Source organism: Apteryx mantelli, chromosome Z, assembly GCF_036417845.1.
Source record: "Apteryx mantelli isolate bAptMan1 chromosome Z, bAptMan1.hap1, whole genome shotgun sequence".
In the NCBI taxonomy this organism is placed as follows: Eukaryota; Metazoa; Chordata; class Aves; order Apterygiformes; family Apterygidae; genus Apteryx; species Apteryx mantelli.
In genome coordinates, this window is record NC_090020.1 from 69,980,926 (window position 1) to 70,008,887 (window position 27,962).

General features: G+C 36.7%; 1 protein-coding gene across 1 annotated transcript in view; it reads left to right on the forward strand.

The window, feature by feature from the left end:
* Positions 1-27,962, forward strand: part of HCN1 (hyperpolarization activated cyclic nucleotide gated potassium channel 1) — a 216,191-nt gene that overhangs the window by 16,944 nt on the left and 171,285 nt on the right. Inside the window, exon 2 of the mRNA XM_067315589.1 lies at positions 6,832-7,255. Coding sequence (XP_067171690.1) covers positions 6,832-7,255 — 424 coding nt within the window. The remainder of the gene's footprint in view (positions 1-6,831; positions 7,256-27,962) is intronic.

A 27,962-nucleotide genomic window follows, 5' to 3' on the forward strand; every position in this document is an offset into this window, starting at 1 on the left:
AAATACATATGGATCAGTTAATTTTAAAGTCAGTTTCTATGGGCAATACTATGATTTTCTGTTCTAGTAATCAAAAAAAAAAATCACACACACACAAAAAAAACAAACTATGAAGCATTCACCCTTTAAACCTTGTTGTGGCCCTAACCAAATTCTACAACCAAAGCCTTTTGAAAGTAGTAAATTACTGTTCACTGGCTTCTCTGGGCTCTGAGCAGGTGTCCCTGAGCACTGCCTTCATCTAGTCATCTGCCTTGTGCATATAATCACAACAGAGCAAAACATTACAAATCTCCACCGCTAAGTATTGAACAAAAACCTCTGTGTTTTGTCATCAGTTAAAGCTCATGGGGGGAAAAAAATCTGAAATTATAAAACTTGCTAATTTTTACAGATAAAATTTCTACAGCTCTTGTTTAGATACAACATATAGCTATATAAAAAAAGAGGAGTCAGCACTGCAGAACTTCATTAGTCTCTCTTTGAATCCTTTTCTGATAGCGGGTAGGAAGTAGCATCAATATTTAAAAAATATCAGCAACACATGTAAGTTGGATCTCTAGGCATATATTACTAACCTTGAAGCAAAGGACTTCAATATTGGTCTAAAATCATATGAAGATTTCTGGTGATCCAAAAACTTCATTATTATTTTTAATTGCTTTTAGTCTTAATCAGAATGAAACGATTAGTCTGGAAGATTCCCAGGTCCAGCACTGCTTGTAATTCCTGCAGTGAAACTGAGTCTTCAGAACTTTAGCCTCTGCTTCATCCCAGACTCACTAGCCTCAGGCAGGTAGAGAAAGGCTTTCTGTTTTTTCAGCAGGCTCCATATCTAATTCAGTGAAAATTCATGGAACTTGATTTGTTTCAAATTAAAAAAGAAATAGCAAATGTTGATAAAACGTTTTCATCTGAGAAAGTGTCAGATACTTCTGCTTAGTCTCAGTGATGTTTCTGCAGTTCGAACTCAACACTTGAAGCTGATGAGATGCTATTAGAAGGGTCATTCTTAAAGCTATTAGTACTCTACTGTACCGTGTACTTTAACACCAATAGGAGTAAGCCATGAAAAGAACTCCATTTCAGCCTTCCAGGTTTCCTCATTTGTATTTACTTAGCAGAAGTTAAAAACTGTCAGAGTAGAAATAGAAGGGAATAAAGAATATAAATCAAGTTTCAGGAGAATTCAGGAGAATCTTTAAAAAAAATAAACCTTTTACCTTCCTAAAGCTTTGCAAAATTAAGTATATTCAGATGAGGGAAAAGTTTTATCCATATAGAAGGACAACACAACAATAACCGTAGAAATAACCTGTTTGGTAGCCCAAAACTAGCAAATGTGAAGAACAGTGACATTTCACCAGTTATTTTAGTGCATATGTATTAAAGTCATCATAGAGCTAGATTAAGGAAACTTTAAAATTTGGAAGCTTTCAAATCAGAATATTGCAGCATTTTATATTGTCTTTCACATTATAAATCCAGAGGTCAGAACTCATAAATCATATACACAGAGATATCTCTAAGGCAAAATCATGGAAGCACTGCACCGTGTACTTGCAAAATTTAAACAGGATTTGTTGCATAGAGGATGTTGAATGTAATATTTCTGAGCAAAATATAGGTAATTTAATATTTCATTTAAATGCCATTTTCCCAGAAGTAGTATGTTTTCCTCTGGGTAGCAGGAAGCAAACATGAAAATCCTTTCAAGAGTGTGTGCGTGCGTGTGGGGGGGTGGGGAGAGGGAAGGAGAGAGAAAGAAAGAGAGAAAGAAAATGAAAACGCATAGCTGGTCAGAAGGGAATGTCCTCACATTCGGGTTGATTGTGATGTGATTGCATGGCTGTGATTCAGAAAGTTTTCAAGCACAGACACCTGTGCAACCAGGGGAAAAACTGGGGTCCCTAAAGGAAAACCTCCCCTCCCTTCCAACACATGTCAGTGATTATGTGCAAGTTACAGATGTTTTCAGGCATGTCTCACTCTGTTATAAAAGAATAACATTAATAGAGGTGCACAGCAAGAAGGTGGCATCTCTTATGAAAATCAAATTCTGACATGGATAATATCAAGTTTAGTGCTTGTTACAGTATGCTGCGATAAAGTTTTAAATTACTGTTGTTTCTAGCAAGATTGTTTTATTCTGTATAGGACATTGATTTCTCTGTTAGCTGAATTGATGATCCATGAAGGAAAAGAAATAAAGCTGTGTTTGAAGGTGAGAGAAAATGTCAGAGTATTCATTTCACTGAACCAGTGAAAGTAGCCAGGTAAGAGATTTAACTAAAGAGGAGGCAGGTTTTCCATGGAAAAGGTGAGAGAATTTTCTACAATTATTGCTTCTCTGAATGAACAGAGTAAAATCATCTCAGATTAATTGCATTTGGTTTGAAGGATGTTTTTCAAGTAGTTTGAATTAACACCTTTTCTAAGGCCTTCTCCTTTATAAGATGGTTGATGAATATATGAGACTGAATTCTACCAAGATCAAGAAAATCTTTTTTCTTTTTAAGAGCAAAACATAACAGTAAAACTTGGGGAAATTTAAAGAACTGTGATCTTAAGCAAAGCCCTGTAGCCTCAAGTCCCACAAGCAACCTTAGTGAGAGATGCACTTCACTCTGCTGGTGTGATTGGTGAGACCATTGACTTCTGCTAGATCTCTCTGGACATGCCATAAGAATAATCATATATCAAAAAAAACAACGATTCAAGGATATTGTGACTACTTCCCCATGCATACTGTGTCAGTGGACAGCAACCAGGAAATAATAAAAAAAGCAAATACAAATGACTTTTTACACTGTTGTATATACAGTGAATTAGACAGCAGATTAACAGATTTAGAGTTGGAATTTCCTTCTTTAAAAACCACTTCTCTCAGTGTTGGATGTATAAGGTAGAAAATAAAATGCTCCTTAGAATTTATAGTGGCTTACATTATTAAGCTTGGTACAAACATGAACTCATTAGTACTAGATAGTTCTTTATTGCTACTTGGGTAGGCACTCATTTTAAACAGACTGTCCATCCTATCTAGGATAGCGTCGGGAACAAATAAACTACCAAAACTTCAGTATGTTCCCGAGGTGTGAAAAGCATTGTTGTCAGTAAATTTTGAAAGCATAATAGATATGAGTGAAAAGATCGGTGTAAGAGGACTATGAATCAAAATACTTTTATTTAAAAATGTCAATGTAATAATTAGTGTGATCTTTTTATTTTTATGTAAAATGATTCTTTAGAATATACAAAAAAAAGTTTCTTAAAGCTGTCTTTGAAAACCTTTTTCAATACTTTTTAGACTTGATTTCACCTGGAGATGTTAGAATTGTCATTTAGAAGCATTTAAAAATTTTCAATAATACTAATTCAATGCAGATTACTGTGTTGACTTCTTTTATTTTACTTAGCACAGCAACCAATAGTAGCAGTACTGATTTAACTTCAGAGGAACCATAAGCTCTTGAGCTGTTTACTAAGTGGAGAAAAATGATGGAGTTAGTTCTTCCTTCTCATTCTAAGCTCTGAAAAATATTTGCACCCCCAGGTTCTTAATTTTTGCATCATTCCCTACAAGTCTATGTCATGGGCCTGTCTCTTTCTTGCTTAATGTCAACATTTTATAATACTTACAAAAAGTTGGAACTTTGAGATTCTAAGTTTTAAATTTACAATCATCCTCATTTAAACAAAAATAGAAAAAATAATCAGTGCTAAAATAGTTTGAAAGAAAGGGCTACCTCTGTGTCTCAATAGCAGCTCATTGCACCACTGAACTCTCAGTTACATGAATAGGAGGATGTTCTGAACAAATAGGCAGGGAACGCATTGTATTACTTTCTCTGCACAGGTCACCAAAGGGCAATACAGGGAGTTGCATCTAGTTTTTCTCACCTGAAAGAAAAATATCATATAACATGGGCAACAGAATGGCATTTGGAAACATTTTTCTGAAGGAAAAGTAATGATTAATTTTTAAATGAAAAATGAATCGTAATGCAGTAAGATCTTTTCTTACTAACTAATCAGATTTTACTATATTTTGGACTAAAATATAAATACAAAACTGATACAATCTCATAGTCCTTTCAGTGTTATTTCATTACTGAAGCCCTAACTTTAATATAACTTGCACTGACGTTCAACATCAGGAAGTGCAGTGTGTTTTGCATAATCACAGTACATAATGATCCTTTAAATATTGGGTTATCATAGGATAAAATCACCTGGTTTGGTATTATATTTTATTTTGGTTGAGTGGTTGTTTTTTGTTTGACTTTGGTTAGCCTTAGTAACATAACTACTCTCTGTGCTGGTTAAACTTAAAGGTCAATCTGAAATTAAGCAACTTTGATTAGGAGTGAGCCACAGAAGAATGTACTTATCTCTTGTGATTATTATGCTAGTTCTTTTCCATTCATTTTCAGTGTTCCTTGGAGAAGTGTATTCTCCCAAATCAGGTTGATGAAATATTTTGGTTCATAGCATTGTAAAAGTGTTTGTGGTAATTGTAACTATAGATCATCATAGCAGTGATACATGAATACAGCTGTTCCTCCTGTAGGGTAATTCTAGATTATTGAAAAGGAATCTGCTAAAGCAATAAGCCTATTGAATGAATTAAATAAATGACAAGAGAAATTTGGAAATTTTTGCCAGGTTACAGTTATGGTGATAATTAAAAATACATACAGTCTAGATAAAACTCTGAATATTTATAGCAATTAGTCTTCACATTTATAGTAAGACTGAACATGTGTAAGACAGAAATTGCATTGCTTGAGCTACACAAGGAAGTACTTGTAAAGTCTTCTAGGAATATTAGTTAAATGTGCTTTGCTATCTACTCTTTCAAGTAATAGTAAAGTCTCATTAGATTTACCTGGGAGTAAAGAATTTTAAAACTGAGAATTCTAATGCCACTTTCAATCCTATGTACTCTTGTTTTAGTGTTTTACAGTTACAGTTAATTATTTTATCTTCTCAGGTCAGCAGTCTCTAAACTGAGAAATTTTTCAGGAATAAACTTGAAACAAATGGAAGCTGTAAACCTGGACTGTTTGAAGAATATAACATGCAGTCTGTGGAATATAATATAACCCATATGCCGTGTACAAGTTGAGTGGCTCGTGAAACTAAACTGGGGTTCTGAAACTTTCTGAGGCCAATTGAAATATATTCATCTCTCAGTATTTCTTGCTGATCGCCACGGATGTTTATCAAGATGGGGTGGCTGTGGCATGCCAGGAGGCTCGCACTGGTGTGGTGGAAGTTGGCTGAAAGTTGGTGCTGGAGCACCGTACTGGTGGCACATTTGCTGCCTGGGCTCCGCTACGATCAGGAGCTGGAGCAGTCGCATCTTTGTGAAGCCCTTCCTGCCTCTGGACTTCTAGAAGGGGCAGTGAGTCCACAGCGAACAGTTGTTGATTGGCTTCTGTGCCTTCCTAGATCAAGTTTAGCTGAACAAATCATGTTGCCCTGCTTACCTTGAGTGCTGAGCGTGCGTAGTTCTCATGATATCTCTGTTAGTGAATACAATCTCAGTGTTTTTTATGGGGTTGTTCAAGAAACACAAGAAAGGGAAACTTTGCCCAGAAATTTATTAAAAGTCATAGAATTTTAAGTTGGAAGGAGCTGCTGGAGGCCATCCAGTCCTACCACCTGCTCAGCGCAGGACTACAAAGTTAGACCAGTTCTCAAACAGAACAAGAGGTCATCCTTTGGGTTTGTGTTTTCTAAGGTTTCCTTTGAGTTCTTTTATTAAACAGCAATAACTTTCCATGATAATTTATCATTTAGGAATTATCATCATTCATTAAAATCTATGTACATTACCATCTCCTTGAAATCTTTCATCACAATAGATCTATACTGTATATAATAGGCAGCCTTACTCACTATTTCTATAGTAGATACTAAGGATGTGAGTCTGGCTCTTTACCATCTGTACCAAGCTCTGTTGTCAGCAGGGTTTGAAGAGGAGCCTTTAGACCCTTCTGAAACAAAACAGTGAAATACAGTATCCATTTCTTACTGTGAAAGTTACAACTATTATTATTCAGACCTCTTAGTTCCAAAAGAAGACAGGCTATCAGGTTGTAAAAATGCATGAAAGTTCAATTCAGGTTGTAAAAGTGGGGGAGGTTTTGATATTATCTAATTTTTGCTTCTATTTTTTGCTTCAGTGCTTTTTTCCCTTCCTATAATTTTATTCCATCACTGTAATGGTATGAGTACATTTGCAAAGAGGTACTTACATTTAATATGTTATCTGTTAGATATTTGGGTTTCCATTTGGATAGAAGCCATGAAAGAAAAATTTAATCACATTGCTAAAGCACTTGTGATTGGCACTAAGCATCAATTTTACTTATATAAACATGGTAATAGGTTTTGACAGGAGTTTGGAGAAGGCTACTGAATGCCACACATGCACCTTTCAGATATGCCATTGAGTGATAAGCCACGGTACTGACTTTATCCTAGATGCATATCCTTGAGAAGTAAGGCATATAATGAAATGTTTAAATTACTTTGTCTTCTCTGCTGACTATGAATGTATCAAATGAGTTAAAGAGTTTTCTTAGCGTTAACAAAATATATCAGCATCCTCATATATCTTGTACCTCTCTACAACAGCATAGTATAACTACTAATCTGGTATGCATCTTAAGGCAAAACTGACCCTGCGTTACAATATTGTAGTTAACTTGTATAGAACCAAAAAGGTGCTTGAGGTGAAGTTGATGGAGAGATAGACACCATTTTTCTAAGCAAGTTATACTGCATTACACCAACCATTCTGTTTCTTCCATTTCTTAGGTTTTACTGGGACTTAATCATGCTCATAATGATGGTTGGAAACCTTGTCATTATACCAGTTGGAATCACGTTCTTCACAGAACAAACAACAACACCATGGATTATTTTCAATGTGGCATCAGACACTGTTTTTCTATTGGACTTGATCATGAATTTTAGAACTGGGACTGTTAATGAAGACAGCTCTGAAATAATACTGGACCCTAAAGTCATTAAGATGAATTACTTAAAAAGCTGGTTTGTGGTTGACTTCATCTCATCAATACCAGTGGATTATATCTTCCTCATTGTAGAAAAAGGAATGGATTCAGAGGTTTACAAGACAGCAAGAGCACTTCGTATCGTGAGATTTACCAAAATCCTCAGCTTGTTACGTTTATTACGACTTTCAAGACTGATTAGATACATACACCAGTGGGAAGAGGTAAGATATACATGTTTGTTTTTACTCACTAAGATCTTATTCCTCTAGGTATATTAGTTAGGTCTCTCTGAAGAGCTCCACAGAACCAGTATGGGATCAAGGGTTTTTACTCACTAGTTGTTGTAGTTACACATAGGTGCTAGTGGAAAAGCCTTTTCTGAAGAAAGCACAGAGAAGTTACCAATTCAGTCTGTTAACCACAGAGACTGAAAATATGTTTGGCACCATAAGTACAAAGAGCATGAGCTCATACTGAGAATCAGTTAGAAATTTTAGGAACTAGCTAAAGCTGCCTGTAAATTCAGTGAATAGCACTTAGAATTGTGAATTAAATACTTTTGTAATCCAAGAGAACTTAAAATGCATGTTCATATTTTTCTATTACAGAAGAAATTAAATCCATTTATAATTGAGTAGATTTCCTAGAACGCTCATTGTCTGAAGGCTTGTACGTAGGCTGAATATATTGAATACCTACATTCTTTAAGAAAAAAAAAAAAATGAAGTTCAAATTTTGAGTCATTTCCTTCTAAACTGTCAACTCCACTATTTCCAGACATGCCCTTATGCTGCCTGCCAACTTGGCATGGTGACATTTCCAGGAAATTATGGCATTCCCTAATTTGGCATACTTAGGGCTAGGAAGTGTTTGAAACTTTGGCACATATCACCATGATTCAGTCATTTCATTTCTTGCCTGCCCCATTCCTGTAGTTCTAAATATCATAATATGTTTTAAAAGGAAGTGCTAAAATACAAGAAAAATAACTGCTGTTTTTTAAGCCTTTCATGCAGCCAAGTGTACTGAGAATTATTTTGTGAAGCATTTTCACTGAAAGACAGCATTAAAAATAGACTCGCATAAATTTACTTACTTATTTTAATTTTTTTTAATTAAATGAATATTGAAAGATTACTTGGTATCCTTTCTGGTGATTTTCTGCTGGTTACGTCCCTTTCAAAGCATTACATTCCCTTTAACAGAAACATAAATGCTAAGCTTTCTCACAAATGAAGTCAGATTATATTAAAAAAGGCCTGATCCTGGATAATACTAAGTATCAGACTTCTAATAATTTCTTTTTTAAAGCTGCATATAAATTAAACATTTCTTTTGTAATTTGTCTAGTAAATTTATAGCTGTTTATCAAAAACCTCCTGGAATCAGTCATTATTTTTATTATTATTTTTTGTAAATTCTACGTCTTTTTGCCTCCTGTAGTGCAGTGTAGCTATATTTTTGACACAGAAATAGAGCACAGCAGTTTTGTATGCAGTTTAACTAAGGCAAATGATTAGGAACATCTTGCAGTTCTACCATAAAGCTGTGCTTTTGTCTCCTCTGTGCTTTACAGAGAGACAACCTTCTGAAATGCATTCAATGACATTATTTTCCGGCAGCTTGAGTTAATGGCTTGCCACGATAAAACTCAGCTAAGCAGTGAAATGAATACAGATCTTTTTTTTCCCCGTTGCCTCTGTTGTCAAAGATAAATCAAGTATTCTAAGTCAAGAATAGTTGAATCTAGCACTAAATGGGACTAGAAGCAACCAGAAGATCTAATCCAAACAAGTAATGTAATCTGTAGCTAATGGCTGCTGCTTTCTACCAGAACAAAGAAGATTTCTCTGGGCCGTCTGCTTACAATTTTGCGTCCGATTGCACTAATAAAACTTGAAGTATTTGTTCAATGATACTTTCTTTGCCAAGTATTAAAAAATAAGTTGAGTTCATGATTTTAGATTTGATAACATGTTGTTCTCCCTGGATATTCTCAGGAAGGTAAAAGAGGATCTGAAGTAGTACTATTCCTTTTTTGTTGTTGAACCTCTAATAAAGCAACCATAAGCTTGTTGGCTCCTTTTAAAAAGGAGTTCTGATGACTTTGGGAACATGCAAGTACAGTGCTAAATATGGAGACTAAGTCAGAATTTGATAAATCCCCAAATGAAATGCATGCGACAGTCATCTCTAGCTCCTTTGAAATGTCAGAAATAAAGGCAGTCCTATGGGTTTTCATATTTGGCTTTTGTTATCACAGTAGTATTATTTTGAATGTAGGGTGTGAAAGTGTTCTGCATGGCGATCCGTTTCAGCTTCTGAGAAATGTTATGTTATAGCACTGTAATGTTTTAAAATAACAAAACCAGGTAGGGATGAACTTCGCTGGATTAGAAAACAGTAGTTGGATTGTCCCAAGGTGATAGTCAGTGAAACCTTTGCTGATGATGCTAATTTTTTCTGTAGTGTGGGTGTTTGTACATGCACAACAGAGAGCAACTGTTAACTAACTTGATGGCACAAAACTGAACCCTGTTTATCTGTGTGTGGCTAAAAGGATTTAGGACTTTTTGCATATGGATCTTACTTGTGGCTTTTAAATGTAATGCAGATTAGTCTGAAATACTACATATTTGGATCCAGAATAATGAGCATTACGTCAAAAATATTGAGAGAACGATCAGCAAACTCATCATTCTTTATAAATTGCCAAGAGGATACTTCCTGAAAAACTGGCTAATGAACGAACAAGGTTGTTTAATATAGCTCTTATCCCACGGAGATGTTTTTATGTCCTTAAACAGAAAAGACAGGTTGAAATTGTTTTGGCTTTTCCTTTCTTAGTCTCATGTTTCCTGAACTTTAAGATGAGTGGGCAATAATTTTAAGGCTTTTTATATAATATTTTTGAAACATAGTTCCTTTTCTTTATTTATTTCCACATCATTTCAATCAGTTAAACCAGTATCAAGCTGCTAACAGTCTTATACAGTAGTATTGGGGTAAATAATGTATGTATTTCAGAAGCTTTCTCTTTAACAATTACAAGGGAACAGAGCTGAAGCCTGTGGTGCAAGATATATATAGATAGATGAAATCTGACTGATATATTCATATCAGTCTGATGTTAATAGTTTATTCAAACAAATGACAGTGGAAATGAGAAGATTCATTTAAACAAAGATACAGATGATATTTTTGCAGGAATTCATTTACTGAATTTCCAAATTCACATTATCCTCAATTTATTTTTTTCTACAATATCTAATATGCCAGTCTTTTATCAAACCAGATATCAAGAAATAGATGATATACTTTATTTAAATAAACTTATGTAATTTAATATGCAAGTAAAGTTAGCTATTTAAATTGCTGATTGCAGAAATTATATTTTAGCAATAGCTTCTTACAGGGGGGTTGTTTTTTATTAGGATAGTTTCCTGAAAAAGATATTAAATAGAAAGTACTGGTCTACTTATTACTTACTGCAACTTTATTACGTTCAAAGAATCCAATATGAGAGAACTTGTACTGTTTGTCTGACATGATCAGGAAGTGAAGATGCAGAGAACAGGCCAGTGAATAACTTAAAACCAACCCAGTAGAACAAAATATATTTGCTTTAAATATAATAATAATGGAATGCTGAATGATCTAAATCTCAGTGTTTTTTTGTAAAATGCTTCTAAGAGAGATTGTGACTGCTTAAGCTGCTGACCCCTGAACATTTTACATAGGCTTGCATGCAACTAGTTAGTTATTCCTAGTAGTTGCCTATGCTTTTAGGCAGCTAAACAATAAAAAATAAAAGATATGAATAATGAAGAAAAAATATATTGTTATAATGAACTTGTTTACATTTTAAAATAATTTTTCATTTTTTTCCTTTGAATTTCAATTAAGAGATCTCAAACGGTATGCCATTTTTGCTTTACATTTACTTGCAATATAAATTTATTGATTCTTTGAAATTGCAACATTTTTCAAAAGCTGCTTAAAAAATAGAATTTGGCTTTGCTTAAAACTGTTATAATCACAGGACAAGAGGGAGTAGATGCATAAATAAATAAAACCTGTACTCCTAAAACTGTACCCTAAATCTTAGCAATTCTGAGATGCCTGATAATTTAGAATTGGAACAGATTTTAAACTGACTTATTGCAAGAGGTGCAAAGAAGGTTATGTTTTGTACAATATGCAATGATTGCAAATTCCAGCCATATCTTATTTTGGTTCGACTTGTACTGAAAACTGGTTTTCACTTTACCTAACCATTTTAAGGTTAATGAGCCTACCTTGTTGTCCCTTCTAGCCATTGCTAACCCTCAAGTGGTTAATGAAACGTTCCCAGAATTTCTGAGCATATCACACGAAGGTGTCTTAGTCTTCTTTTACTGTTTTGTTCCTAATCATTGCAACAATACTGATCCAGCAAAACTCCTGAGCACAAGCTTGCTTGAATGCTAAGTCATACTGAAGTGCTTAAAAATTAAGCAAGTACATAAGGGCATTACCAAATCAGATGCTGTATTAACAATTTCATCTATTGCTTATGGGAGATATTATCCAATCATAATTATCAGAGATCACCACTAGGTGTCCTCTCTTTTTGTACCTGTTCTACTTATTGCTAACAATACATATTATTTATATGCTGAATTATTAATTTCTGCCTAAATAAAAATATTGTTAAAGAATGCTTGTGTTACCCGGATAACAGAAGACTTTTACTTCAGTAGCATGCTGTCTCTGTGGTATGTGTACAGATGATTTGCCCCCTATACAAATCAAACCACTTTTTCTGCTCATCATCCTGTAGTCTGTTGAGAAGTCAGGATTTTGTGTCTTTCCTTTGGATCATTGATTGAAGAATTGTGTGGGAAGGGAGAGAGAATAAGTTAGGTGGGTGCTTGGCAAAGATGGATAAAATCATATATCTTTACCAAAGAGGTTATTTATTTTATATTACCTAAATATAGCTATGTCTACAAGACATGAGTTTTTCCTTTTAATGACTGAATTATACAGCTTTTTTTATTTTTTAATTAACAGTGCCATGGAAATGGGAGGTAACATAGTAGTTTCATTCTTTTCACTCAGTTTAAATTTCTGTCCTCCAAAGATATACTTTCAAATATATTCCCTAGATTTCTTTAAGTTGTGTATATTAGTGAAGTACTGAAAATAAGAGTATTAGTACAGGTTGATTTTTTTTTTTAATAAATTAGCTTAAAGTAGGACATATATTTTTATTGTCTATTATAGATGCATCAATCAAATAAGTTGCCCATCTCATGGGGAATGGGGAGAGGAAATGTGATTAAACATTTCCAAAGGGAAAGAAGACCTAGGAGAGTCTCTTACAAAGCCTGTAACAAGGTCTCCATTTGATATCTTCTGCCCTCCTACCATTGAGAGGTCTGAAGTAGGAAAAAATTGCTATTTCCAGCCAATTTCTACAGGAAGGAAACAAGAAATCAACAGAAGCTTTCCCTTCTTTTAGAGAGACGTGCTTGGAAAATGCATTATGTATAAATTAGTGAATTTACTGAAGTAGTGAATTTGTAAGGTGGTGTGGATCAGTGAGGAAAATCAAAACCCTGAGTTGTTTGGCTTTTATTTTATTGCATTTTATTTTTTAGAAGTTTTTCTGAACAGGACTAAGTAAATATACAAACCATGGTGAGTTAGTCGAGTTGTTTAGTGTGTGGATCCTTGTTTCCATATCTGAGTCTTATACAGTTGACTGACAATTTGTGCTGTGCTGCATCTCTGATATCTGCAGTGTTTGGATGTGGCTTTTTCCTTACTCTGAAGTAAGGATGAAGCTGTTGGCACAAGGGCTTGGCACATGCTGACTAGCTCCACCTCTTGTGTGAATTGGAGGAAAAAAACATGCTATTTGCTTGCAATTTGAAGTATAAAATCTGAAATTGCTCCTTGCTCAATGTATCTATAGTAGAAGATCTCTCACTTCATCACTGAGGCCCATTCCTATTACATGGCTGCTTTTAGCCATTCTGGGTTACGTGGTCTCATAGAGAGACCTCCACTTTTGAGAAGGGAAACATTTAAGAGGCTTATCATTGGTTTTCAGCCCAAGGCCATACTGCCCTGAAGTAGGTTTATATTCTCCTATTATGTGACATCAACCAGTGTTTTACCTTTGGTTTTTGTTTTTTTTTGCAAGCCAAGAGTAATTTATTGGTCTGTTAAAAATCAGTACAATCTGTAGTGTGTAGACTGGGGAAAGCACTCAGAATAACTGATAAACTATTTTAGTTTACTTGCTTTGAAGAATTTTCCTATTTTGGATGTGATGTTTTATACAGCCTCAAAATCCACTTTTTACCCCTGCATTTGACTGGAAGGTTTCAGTCTTTCTGTTTGGATGTGAACTAGTGCATGGCAGTCAATCAGGACTGAGCTATTAGAGTGTTTCTACTTCAAGCTATACAAGCTGATCATTTAGAAATGTCAAACAGCATGTAGCACAGGATTGCTTAGCTTAGTTCCCCAGAGGGCACACGTTCCTTCTGTGCCTGCGAGTTGCACTTGCCGTCAGTTCATTACTGGGTACCATTCACAGTGTTGGTATTCCTCTGTAATTTGATTGGGATGTTGGCTAATGGATAGTCTGTCTCTATGACAGCAACTGAGAGCAAGGTATTTTATCTACAAACTCTGATCCTATAAAGCTGTAACCCTGACTACTAGCCCTTTTCCTCTCTCCACTCAAAATTAGAGAGACTGATTTTTTTTTCATTTTTTTTTTATGCCAGGTGTGTGACTAAGAGTTGATGCTCTATTTTGATAGTCTATTTCTAGTTTACTAAATATAATTTGCTTATGATTTTAAATGGCACATATGTATAGAACTGAAATGATATAAAAGATACGTTATACAAATTCCAATATAAGGTATTATAAGAGCAAAAATCAGTCTCAAGATATATAGATATGCAAGTATCAGTGTTATTAAATAATATTTTTTCTTGTCATGTGATTTACAAGCCTTTTCTATGCTTTTTGCTAAACAGAGCACCTAATACAGTCTTTACTAAATTGATAGTGCTCCAAATTGGAAATTATAATGGATCTCGTTTCCCACAAACCTTTGCATTTATATGGAACCATCCATATTTTAACATTAGATGGGTAGATTCTGCTCACAGTTATGGCAGTGATTTCTTATTCAAATCAGTGAAAATTATGTATTTGAAAAGAGCACGTATCATTGGATACATTCTAAAACCATGAATATCACTGGTGTAGATGATGCAGCACATTTTGCTGTGAAGGTTTTGTTTGTTCATTCTATTAAATCCTGAATAACAGCAGGAAAATATACATAACTAACAGAGATAATTAGAAAGCATTATCATCCATGTTTTCCTAATAATAGAATACTAACTGCCAAAAAAGTACAGCAAATTTGTGGTGCAGGCAATTACTGAAATGCAAGCAAGGTTTAATATGCTGTTTTTTCAATTTCTTACTTTATGATCTAAGCACAATCACTTTCATGGAAAGAATAATCCTTTTCCCTACACAGAATAACTAGTAAGTGTTATGAGTGGTTTCTTGCTTAATCTTTTCACCTCCTTTTTAAGACTGTGCAAGCTGAGCTTTCATGTGTGCATACACCAGAGAGTGTGGTGGTGATGTTTCCCATAGCACATGAACCGTGTAGACCATGGCCAAAGATAAATTTGCCTGAACTCAAATGCTGGAAGGTAATATTTCCTTCTTTATGCGTGTGTTTGTATGTCATGTATAGTAACGGACCTGTTGTTGGTTGTCTTGGGTTTGCTACTTCGTGTCACGAAGATAATGTCTTCACCCCTGCAAGTAGCATTTCTTGGTGATTCCAGTCAATGAGTTTGGAAAATGATAGAACTGTGTCAGCCTGTCTTTTACATTGAAATGTAACACAGTTGTTTTTTTTTTTTTTAAGAACTTTTTATAGTCTAATTTGTTGTTCATTAATTTTTGAGCCTTTCTGCATATCATTCCTGTTTTGCACATGCTAGAACTTGTATCTGTTATTCCTGGCAGCAGATTCGGAAGAGTGGGAACTCTCCCAGCTTAAACTTTTAATACAGGTAAAAAGCTTCCTTGGCTGTGCTTTCAGGGAGCTTTTTATGGGACTCGCTGAACATTGTATTAAAAACACATATAGAAGAATGATTTTCATTAAGAGTTACGTTATTAAGTGCTCAGTTTACTGAGTTACATACAAAATGAACTGTGAATTTCTAGCTTAAGGAAGGGGAGACTTATAAAGTGGAAATTTTATTAGACAGTAGTGTTTTAAAACAACATATATTATTATAGTACTTCTAAATTCAAGAGTTGAAAAATGCATGAAAATGGCTTTTTATTAGACTTAGGGGCTTTGAGTCTTTAGGGTTTATGCTTGTAAACATTTTGTCTGTAGTTAAGAAGCCTGGAAACTCACAAACAGAACAGAGCATCAAACTGCTTGAATTCCTTGAGCAGTTTTAGCCGGTGATGACAGCAATGCCTAAAGCTTTCTCTTTCCTTGTTACTTGCTTTGATGTAGGCCCATCACAAGCCTGGCAGGCCGCCGTTTTCCTCTGCGTCACTGGCTCTCTCGTTGCACAAGGGCACCTGCCCGTACGAAACGAGGCAATGTGCTGGCAGGCCCTAGTGTCCGACTGGGAATACCTTTGTTACGGGATCAAAGTGAGCGTCTGCTGGCACGCGACAAGGCATGCCGTCATGGGGTGTGTCACCGAACCTCCAGGCGCATGGTGGCCACCAACCGTGCCTAGGTGTAGGCCTGCTGCGCGCCTGGTTTGCAGGCCGAGGGCTGGCAGGGTAATGGCACGCAGGATACACCCCGCGCCCAGCGCGAGGCGGCAGGGGACGCCGTCCGGCTCTCCCACGAGGCAGAGCTGCTGGCTGCCCGCCGGGTCGTCCTGCTCCCAGCCTAGAGCTGAACTGTCAGAAAAGGTGGCTGCAGGAAAGGAGTTGTTTGGGCAGGCCCAGGTCTGGTTTGTGGTTCATGGTTCGGGCAGGGCGATACCAGCGTTCCTTGTCGTAGTAAGCGTGTTTGTCTGTGTGTGTATGTATGTGTGTGTGTGTGTATATTATATATGTGTGTGTATATATATGTATACACACACACACGTGTTTGTGTGTATGTATATATATAATATGTGTATATATATACATATACACAAATATGTGTATATGTGTCTGTATATGTGTGTGTGTGTATGTATATAAGTAAACACACACAAATATACGCACGCATACCCGCATATATATATTTATATTCATGTGCTCCCTTTGGCTCTCTGCAGTGATGAGGCAGAATGGGAACCTGCAAATTGGGTTTTCCAGCGGTTTTCAGTGTATTTTAAGAAGAACAACAATTTTAGTGTTTGTTTTTTGGAGACTAAACACAATCCATTCATGTATCTCTCCATTTTAATCTTCGTATTAATTGTGACCAGTTCAGAATAACTGTTTTCACTTCTGAATTATTCAGCATCAGTAACTTGGCTAAAAGATATCCTCTGCTTGTCATGGATGGCTTGTTAAAATCTTTCTCCTCTGTTTTTGCTTGCATAATGCCAATTCTGGATAGATTTTTGCATGTAAAGAAGTCAGTTGAATAAACACCTTAGATTTGAGCTCAGATTTTTCTACATCTTCATATTCTCTTTATGTAGCGGCCAGGACAAGTCATCTTTAGATATCATCAGGGATACATTGTGGCCATTAAATAGCATCTTAAATAGACTTACTTTTTAAATTAGGTTTTGGAAAACAATCTTGTAGTTGAGTACCTAGATTACTTGGTAAAATATGCCCAGATATCAATTAAAATGGGAGATATGTAATCCATTCAAAAATATCTAATACTTTTTTTTTTTAAGAAAACAGTAAGATGTCCTTATAGGTCATCATTACTAAATGAAAGTGGAGGGACAAATTATACAGGAAAAATAAATCACAACAGCGTATGGTAGAAGCTTGGTGTGAACAATTTTAACTTTTCCCTAATGTTCTCCTGCAATAAGCATTTCATTTTTTTAAATCAAGTAATCATGTATTGAAGGGGGAAAGGTAATTAATTAGATTTCAAGTTAATACAATTTTATGTTCTGCCTTGAAGAGAAAGTTGTCACTTGCCATGTACAGCTTTTCTAATAAAAAAATCAATATACTCCTCCCTCTTTATCGTCTGCAGAGAACAGTGTGCTGGTGAAACTGCAGGTTTGAATTAAGGTATATGGATTTCATGGGAGAGAATAGCCTCAGTTATTTCAGAAAGGTTTGAGAAGTAGAAAAGTGATGCATCTAGAGAACTTGTGCTGTGCTATGCTGGAAAGACCATCTGTGCACTATTGCCTTTATTTATTCTCTCAGTCTGTCATGTTTCTTATCTGAGGGCATTTTATCAAATAAGACCAGGACTGAAATGATGCAGAATTCACTGCATGTCAACAGGCTGAGGATCATTTTCTGATTATGATAGAATTTGACTGGCTTCTAATATAATAAAAAGCCTGGAACACTACTTGTTTAAATAAGTTTCTGTTATTGCTGCCAATTAGGACAATGGAATAGTGGTTTAATACCTGATTAGGAACAAGGGTCTGTTTTACAAGGATAAAATGGTCTGAATTAACCATTTATGGCATGAGATGCAACTGTATAAACCTACTCAGAGACTGCTGAGGAACGTGTGGAAAGGCAGTGTAGAAATGTCTTTTCCAACTGCAAATTATATTTAATAAGTTATTTCTAACCTGAATCTTAGGGACTTTATTTCAGCTAAGCATGATATTATTCCACATGAGTAATACATAATTTAAATATAGTTGTGACCTGAGAAAAATGGGAAAAATACCTGATACAGAGAGCTCTGTGCCCCTTTGCTTCCAAGGAGAAATTAAGGGTTTGACTGTACTATTTACGCTCCTCACCAAACTCCACTGAGAACATGCTCTCTTTCTCACTATTTTCATCTTCCTTAACCCAGTCGTGTGCTGTGCTATAGTCTTCCCATGCTACTAGGCTCAGCGCGTTTTCCTCTTTATTACTTATCCTCAAAATAGTTCTTTTTTCCAGCCTCTTTGCTTTCAGAACCAAGGGAAACAAGCCTATATCTGCTTACCTGGAAATGGTGGCTTGTAATTGAACTGTGTTTCTCTGCAGTGAACGTTGCAACTCGTGTTACTGATCTGACAAGAACTGCTGTCATGCAGTGCATCTGTATCACTTCAGTCCTGCTTTTGTGGGATGAAATGTCTTATGATGTGGAACTTTGTAGATTCCACTGTGCATCCAGATGGGTGATACTGGGTGAGTAGTTGTGACACCAAAGCCTTTATAACAGATACATGGGAGAAACCATCTGGAAGAAGGTGAAAGCAGATGAATAGCTAATTATGATATAACTGCAGATGAATAGCTAATTACGATATAGCTGCAGTAATCTTGTCAGAGCCATGGGCACCATGCAATTGGGCTGCCTATAGAAGAGAAGAAAGATTAAACTATCTCCCCCCCACCCCCCAAAAGTGGGAAAATAAAGGTAATCCAAAGCAATGTGCATGTGCGTATTTATGTTAATATTCCTCAAAGTGTGAGCATTTCTAAGAGTAATCTATGCATGTCTGAATAGCAACAAAACAAAACCCTTCTATGTGCAGTCTTTTCCCATCTCTTATTTATTTTGCCAATGTTAAAATTAATTTCGTGTATAATAAATATTTAAATTCTCTTTATTGTTTCTGTTATGTCTCATTTTTAGTAGTTTACTGCACATCTTAGTCCTGTGTGGATTTTTACCTATGCTTCTGTTAATTTTTGAATATCACAAATACATATATTTATTGATCTTTTCAAAATAGTAAAAAAAATTTCAATCTGTTTATTGAGGCTATTAACAGAGTAAATGGCAGAGTAACTGCCGGATGCTGGAAATGAAGGTGTCAAAATACTTTGCATGAACATTAATGGAATTAACTGACCCTGCAACATTTTTATCAAAAAAATCCATGAAAAGACAGCTTATTTTTCAAATAATTATAAAACAAGTTCTAGTAGAACTTCACTCATTTGCACTTGAGTGTCCCATTTTTATTCCCACGAAAGCTAATGAAAATAAAACTAATCAAACCCCATATTTTTGTATTTAATATTTTTCTATTTATTAAAATAGTTGATTACAGACTTACTAGTTCTTGCCAACTCTCATTTTACAGTTAAATCACTTCATATTTGAGGTAGGAGCATTTGTTTTCCTGATCAGAACAGCTGTACTAAGTACTTTCTCATGACATAGCAATTCCCATTCAGTCTACTGTAGCTGATTACCAGTGCTCTTAAGGGTGATAAAGTAATTTTGACAACTTTGGATTTTGCCTTTGGGAAATTCTCTCTCTCCCTTTTTAGATGTGTATGGATCCTTTGCGTAAAGTGAACGTGGTCTGAATACCAACTTAATGCATGAACTCTTTCAGCTACATGATAATTTTAAAACCACATGTATCTAGGTTTAACAGCCTGTAGAGAGATGAGAATTGAAAGTCATTGTGACAGCACATGAGCTTGAATTTTGCGTATTTGTTACAGAGAGATGTGATCATCTGATTATTTGACCTCTCAACTTTTTAAAGGTGCTTTTAGTAAATCTGTTTCTTTCTCATTTTCTTGGACGGACAATGAAAGAAAACTTGTCATTTAAATATTTGGTTCACAAATTCAGAATTAAAATACCAAAAGAAATGCCTGAAGTTCAAATTTTTAGTCCTCTGTCAGTTATATGAATGAGAAATTTTGTTTCTTACCTCATTTAAACACTTCTGGAACACAGAGACCAAATGAGTCACGAGCATGGTCCTATGGATTTCCTTCCAGTCTCTCTGAAAGTTTTCCTCTAATGTAAAGCACACCATGATGCTGTTTAGAAGCAGTGATTACATAATTCAGAATTAGAAAATACAGCCCAATGGTAGGTTAGGTCATCTGAGCAGTGCAAAATAGTTCCTCATTAACAAAAAACTACAACTTTGATGAAGCCTTAAATGTCTTGAGTGATGCACCTTTCACCACTTCCATTTCAGGATTATTCTGCATGTTTGAAAATCCTCATTTTCCTTTACATGTCCTTTTATCATCTTTCAGTAATAAGCTTTTTGAAGCAATGATGCATGTGTAGCTGCATGTCTAGCACTATGTTCAAGTGCTATATGTACAATAAGAATTTAATGATCTATTTATCATTATGTATAAGCCTTACACAGAGAAGGATGAGGGGGAAAAAAAGAAAATCTAGCAAGAGAATACATGCAACCTCATACCCATAAATGAATTTTTTCCTCTATAATTGATGCTTCTTATTAGCTGTTGCTGTCCAGAAAACCAATACGGAAATGTTCAAGTGTGATATTTTTTTCATTGATTAACAGGTTTTAGTTTAAGCTATGTGAAAATTGTAAAAGTGAAATGATTGGAGGTAATACAGACCTTTGAGTTCAGTCTGCTACAGTGATACATAGTTTGTCCTTGGAAATTCAGTGCTCAATTCATTTCTCCTCTGACTGTGTTCTTGCCATTTCAAACGTTCAGAAGAATCAGTAAGATGAAAAAGAAACACTATTTGGGGCAGGGGGGAGGACAATGCCTCACAAGACAATGTGTCTCTGAATTTCTAAGAGAAAGGGCATATTCAATTTAACTTCTAGTTAATCTGCTAAAAAGTGCTTTTATTAATTTTTGTCTGGAAATATTTTTAACTGTACTTTCATGTTTGTCATTGTGGAAAGGATGGCTCATCGATGTGAAAATCATGGCTATATTAGAACTATGCCTGGTCAGTTTAGATAGCTTAAGACATTGAGGTAATTTACACTGGAAATCATAATGTCTGATATTTTCTCTCAAGACTGTTTGAAGGCTTACTAGCCTTCAACTAGCCTTAGCTTAGCTTTTTATAAATTTTTTTCTTAACATTGACCATCTCGTAATCTGTGTTTATAATCTTTTGACTCCAGTTTTGACTGACATCTCCAGGATTGCTATAATATTTTCATTTAATAATTTTATTAATTAGACAATTATGAAGGAATATTCTTGCTGGTCATTCAGTTTGGTTGCCTTGTGCTAAGTTTTGGGTGTCCATCAATCTTTGGCACTCTGGACAGCTTAGATTGGAACAGTTCAGGCAGGTATAGAAGCAGGATTCTGGCTACCTAAAAAAGTTTAGGGTCAAACTTCTTCAGGGTTAAACAACGGTTTAGCTGGACTGTTGTGTTCAATGTGCTTTGGACTTAAGTACCTCAGATTCACCTATCTTCTGCTTTAATGGCTGTAGTCATAAGTGTTTGCTCTACAATATTTGCATCCTTTCACACCTCTGTTTGCATGTACATAATTTCTATTTGCAGTTGATTAACAGAATAGATAGAAAATATTGTGGGATCACAACTTGTTCTTTTTGCTGGATGATCTGTACTTGAAAATTGATCTGATTTAGCAACACAGAGATACAAGTTTATTGAATATTTCCTAGCTTTTTCTTGTTTCTGTTGTTTTGCATTGATGAGGTTTATCAAACCATAATTTATTATTTAGTTTGCTGCAGATATACTCCAGCTGTTTTTTCACACTGAGAAATATGCCCCCAGACATTTATTCTGCAGCATTTTTTCAGATATTCAGCTCTTCCTTTATTTTGTGGAAGTATCTTAAGAAGACAGAAAGCCTGTATTCTGCGCTCACAGGCAATAGCTGTGAAATGTCAGAACCTATGTAGAGGCTGTTACAGAATTTATTGCTCCGAGTCCTTCGATCGCGTTTCTGTAGTCGAAAATACAACACAAGACAAGTTTTAGGTGACATAGTTTAATTAAACTAACACAAAAAAGCATACCAAAAAAGGCATGCTCTTCAGTTTCCACATATATATATATATATATATATATATATATATATATATATATACACATACACATAGTTTGAAGCCAAAGAGAGAAAACCGATTGCCTAAACTTCCTGGCATATTTGCTTAGTTAAATAGAATATTTTTTACAGGCCATTTCCAATGAAGATGCAGAATGTAAATTTGTTAAAATTATCAATTTAATTCCTCATTAAACATTATGTTTTCCTCATAATAGTACTGCTTTGTTTTTAAGAAGGGAAACAAAAACAAGAAAATCCACCATATTATATGGTTGTGATTTGAAGAAAGGAAATAGGAGACCTGGAATTTATTCCCTCCTCACTCTTATGGCAGGTTTGGCCTGGGAAAAGGTTCGCTACCTCTTCCCGTGGCATTGGCACGCTTTCCTAGCTGGACATACCAGGTTCACTGGGCCAGTCAGAGAGCCTAATGGAGAGCATGACTCTGTCCTAATGGTGAGAGCACTCCTATCAAAGGAGAGGTATCACAGATGTATATGTATTATATGGAATGACTGTTTCATGACATACAGAAAGGGTAATGCCTCAGCCCTGACGTTTCCAGCTGGTTGGCTGTAGGTAGGTGCGTGTTCCCCATTATGACTCTGGCAGCACCATTATCAACTCTGAAGTGTCCATCTCTTCCCCAAAATTGGGCAGGGAGCCCAGACACCCATTAAGCTCTGGAAAGCAAACATTTCAAAATAAGCTATCTAGGGGCCTTCTGAAATTTGGCTATTTGAGCTACTCTCAAGCTTCTAGCGTTGAGAATTTGCTTGTATATAGAAGAAATAAGATGTATGATCTGGAGAAGAATGAAAAAATGAAGCACATTTAGTTTTGCCTTATAATATTCTGAATTCTGTGATCTGTTCATCTCAACTGAATTTGGTAAGGCCATCAGTTTAAATTAGAGGAGAATTTTCCATTACTGATAGGAAGTCTTGATTCTCCTCAAGATTTACTTTGCTGACCTGCTTCATTCATTTGCAAGAGGAAAAATAGATAAGTCTGCTGAAAAGCTCTTTCAAATGTGGAACAGAGAAGAACAAATCTAACCTTTGTGAACTTTTCTTTTTAAGTTGCTTTTATGTTTAATAAAGTGTAAAGTAGGTAACTGGCAAGGTCTGTTTCAGTTCCAAATTATGTTACAGAGCTTTGCAGTGATACTGCTATCATTCAGTTCATTTAGCTGATGTCCCAGAATATTTCTAAATTAGCAGACAAAGAGCAATTAAGCAGAATTTTGTCACATTACCATTCCATGGCAGATCAAGTATTTGTACTTGTGAAAACAGGGTTATGTATTACGCTTTATGTGCTTTAAAAGAATTACTGTAGATTTCTTGGGTATGGGGAGAAGAGTTCATTAGATCACTAGTGTTGTTGAAGAATACTACTATGTAGGTAGAAAAAAAAATCAATTAAATTAACTCTTAGACATATAAAGAGGGGTCAAAATCATCAGATGATTTGGCCCATGTTATTAGATTTTCAGTCTTCTAACCTAAACATAGTAAGCAGAAAAAACAGTATTTCTGTGGGTGAGTAAAGCACGTTTTACTAAGCCTTTTATCCTTAAGTGCTCAATGTGAAGTGTTAAGATAATGCATAGAAAAGCATGTCTCTGAAGGAGCTTGGTGACTTAATCTGCCTCCTGGTTGAAAGTGTGATGAGATAACCTATCAGTAATTGAAAAAGGAGATAAAAGGTGGTCTAATACCTAACACAGATCTGCTGCCTCAATAACTAATCAGTATAAGGACAAGCAGTGAGTCCAAATGGCTCAGAAAAATGGGGTATTATATTCAATGGGCTAAGGTAGACTCTGCACACCTTAGTACAGTGCTTGGCATGGCATATCTTTTATTTTATACGGTTCTTCAAAAGTGTATTTCAGCTCTAAATATCAACTTTGTAATTCACTGGACTTCTCTTTGCTGGCATATAAAACTATTGCACTCTCCCTGTCAGCCATTCTCACTGCAGCAGCATTAATAAAGGCTGCTAATCTGTCCGTTGTAAGTTAATGTTTCTTTCACTGTTTACAATTTCTTGCATTGAAATCCAGTTTCAAATTCAGTTCTATCGGAATGTGATTGTGCACCTCTCCGGTGTGACCTCGGGTGATTTTGCTTGTGCTATGCACCTTTTCTTTTCTTTCCCTTTTTCCCAGCAGTGGCATCTATTCTGGGCTCCTGATTTGTAACATCTTTGCTTGATTTCTTAAAGGAGTGAAGTATGAGCTGTCTTAAAGTGGACTTCCAAATTTGACATTTCTTAAATTCATAGAGAGCTGAAAATTTCCTTTCCACAGTTCTTTGTTTTCTGTGGTGTCCTTGATGTGTCAAAACATATCTCTAAGAGACAGGGTTGTACCGTGCTGTCTCAGCCAATTCCTAGGCAGTCAGCAGTTTTTAAATTGGTAATCAGTTGGGGTTCGGCATTCTCAGGGTAATGAGTATTGGCTTATAACCTTGACATAGTTGACAGCAATCCAGAATGGTATTTAATATATACCAATGTTTACATTTAATACTGTTGTCAGTGATTTCCCTGGTGCTATAGCACCATTCTTCAACAAACTGCTACAAATTTATTTTGTTCTTTGCATTTTAGGAGTGTCGCCAATAAGAGGTTGTAAGAATCTGCGCTGGTCAAAAAGGTTCACTAAAATATTTTCTTTCTGTGTAGCGCAGATTAGCTATCACAGATCCTTTATCCAGCAATATACACATGCCTGTGTCCTTTTGGCCTGTTTATTCCTGTGACATCAGCGAGGTCTCTTTTAGCAAACTCTATACCTAAAAGTAAGCAGATTTTAAAGAACTTGAATAAGCTGTTGGAGATGAGCCCTTCTAGATGCTCTGCTGGTCTTGTTTGCTTGTGCCCATGCCAAGTCTAGGGTTAAATGTACCCCCCATCTTCTGTGGATTTGATATTACTGCAGTTTTAGGCAAGTAGATATGTACCCTGTTGTATGAGTGCACCTGACAGGGAACTGCTGTGTGCTACAGAGATTACTTACTCCTTTCTATTAATGTTTCTGTGAGCACAGTCTAATGCTAGTCAGTTGAATGCTGTTATCTAAGACTTAAGTTACTTAGAACTAATTTCTTCTTTGATCTTTTCTCTAAAACAAGTTGCATATAAAATAAAGTGTTTTGTTTTAGTACAGGTTCTTACTGTACTTTTGTTAAAGATTTTTTAAAGAAATGCAAGTTTTATCGGTGTTACGAAACATTCAGTTCTGCTAGAGGGGCACCGTTGTTTTCTGTGGTCTTCATTTCAGAGTAGTTGACAGACTTTTTGGTTTCAGGGCCTAAGGCATGGAATACTTTGAAGGTAGCTTGGAGCTACGTGAGTCTGAATGTAGCGAATTCTGAAGAGGAGCTGGGTTTCGCGTGCTTGTCATAGCCTGTGTTTCCGAGGGGACGTGCCAAGTGTTACTATGCGGAAAAAAGCTGCTCAGAATTTTCCAGCAAAGCAAGGTGTTGTTGCGTATGGGTTCTTTTTTCTTCATAATATCTTAAAGTCAGTGATTCACTGTGTTCAAGACATAATTATGAGGGAATCCAATGCAGAGGTATCTGTGGAGGGACGGGACACTGTAAAACCACCAGTGCGTCTGTCTGCCCTAACACCCCCCACTGGAGTGGGGGAGCTCTAGGATTTCCTTGAAGTTGCTTCTTGATATGAATTTTTATTTTCTTTTCCATTACTAACATAAAAATAATGATAAATGCAACTGTACAGGGTAGCTGTAAAGCCATATAGCTTCAGTTTCTTGAAAAAAAAATATATTTTTAATATTATTTTAGTCCAAAATGAATTACATGTTCCATGTATACCATTTTTTTAAGCCTAGGGGTTATTTTGTCCACCTTTTCCTTTTCTTTGGGAGAAAGAAGTTGGGTGATTACTGTAACCAGCAAAAGGAAAATCCTACTGCTAAATTATTTTTGATTTTTTTAATATATTTTCCATACCAATTGGTAGGGATTTTATTTTTTGCTTTCTTTTTTTCTATTTTTATGTACCACAGACAATTTCTGTTACAGCAGTAACAATGTCTGAGCTTGTTCATAACACAGAAAAGTGACATGCAGTCTTGCCTTAATTTTGGAAGTGGTAATTTAAGACTGTGCGATAATTAGAGCTGGCATTTTCTGCAAATATGAGCTTTCAACAGAGGACGCCAATTCATAGATGCTGAAAAAACAAAGTGGTAGGAAGGTAGGAAGGTACCAATGACAAATCTTTAGTGGGGAAAAACCTTCTCAAATCTGAATATTTCTGATCAAAGTAGAATGAGAGAGAGAGAGAGGCCAAACAGAACAATGTTCTTCAAATACATCAGTAGCAAGAGGAAGACTAGGGAAAATGTGGGGCCTTTGCTGAATGGGGTGGGTGCCCTGGTGACGAAGGATGCAGAGAAGGCAGAGTTACTGAATGCCTTCTTTGCTTCAGTCTTTACTGCTCAGGCCAGCCCTCAGGAACCCCAGACCCTGGAGGCAAGAGAGAAAGTCTGGAGAAAGGAAGACTTTCCCTTGCTCGAGGAGGATCGGGTTAGAGATCATTTAAGCAAACTGGACACCCACAAATCCATTGGACCTGATGGGATGCACCCACGAGTGCTGAGGGAGCTGGCGGATGTCATTGCTAAGCCACTCTCCATCATCTTTGAAAGGTCATGGAGGACAGGAGAGGTGCCTGAGGACTGGCAGAAAGCCAATGTCACCCCAGTCTTCAAAAAGGGCAAGAAGGAGGACCCAGGGAACTACAGGCCAGTCAGCCTCACCTCCATCCCTGGAAAGGTGATGGAGCAGCTCATCCTGGAGGCCATCTCCAAGCATGTGGAGGACAAGAAGGTGATCAGGAGTAGTCAGCATGGCTTCACCAAGGGGAAATCATGCCTAACCAATCTGATAGCCTTCTGTGATGGAATGACTGGCTGGGTAGGTGAGGGGAGAGCAGTGGATGTTGTCTCCCTTGACTTCAGCAAGGCTTTTGACACTGTCTCCCATAACATCCTCATAGACAAGCTCAGGAAGTGTGGGCTAGATGAGTGGACAGTGAGGTGGATTGAGAACTGGCTGAATGGCAGAGCTCAGAGGGTTGTGATCAGTGGCGCAGAGTCTAGTTGGAGGCCTGTAGCTAGCGGTGTCCCCCAGGGGTCAGTCCTGGGTCCAGTCTTGTTCAACTTCTTCACCAGTGACGTGGATGAAGGCACAGAGTGCACCCTCTGCAAGTTTGCTGATGATACAAAACTGGGAGGAGTGGCGGATACACCAGAGGGCTGTGCTGCCATTCAGAGAGACCTGGACAGGCTGGAGAGGTGGGCGGAGAGGAACCTCATGAAGTTCAACAAAGGCAAGTGCAGGGTCCTGCACCTGGGGAGGAATAACCCCCATGCACCAGTACAGGTTGGGGGTTGACCTGCTGGAAAGCAGCTCTGCGGAGAAGGACCTGGGAGTGCTGGTGGACACCAAGTTAAGCATGAGGCAGCAATGTGCCCTTGTGGCCAAGAAGGCCAATGGTATGCTGGGGTGCATCAGGAAGAGTGTTGCCAGCAGGTCAAGGGAGGTGATCCTCCCCCTCTACTAAGCCCTGGTGAGGCCACATCTGGAGTACTGCGTCCAGTTCTGGGCTCCCCAGTACAAGAGGGATGTGGCCCTACTGGAGCAAGTCCAGTGAAGGGCTACAAAGATGATTAGGGGACCGGAGCATCTCTCTTATGAGGAAAGGCTGAGAGAGCTGGGCCTGTTTAGCCTAGAGAAGAGAAGGCTGAGAGGAGATCTTATTAACGTGTACAAGTATCTGAAGGGAGGGTGTCGAGAGGATGGAGCCAGACTCTTTTCAGTGGTGCCCAGCGACAGGACACGAGGCAACGGGCACAAACTGAAACACAGGCAGTTCCACCTGAACATGAGGAAAAACTTTTTCACTGTGAGGGTGACAGAGCACTGGAACAGG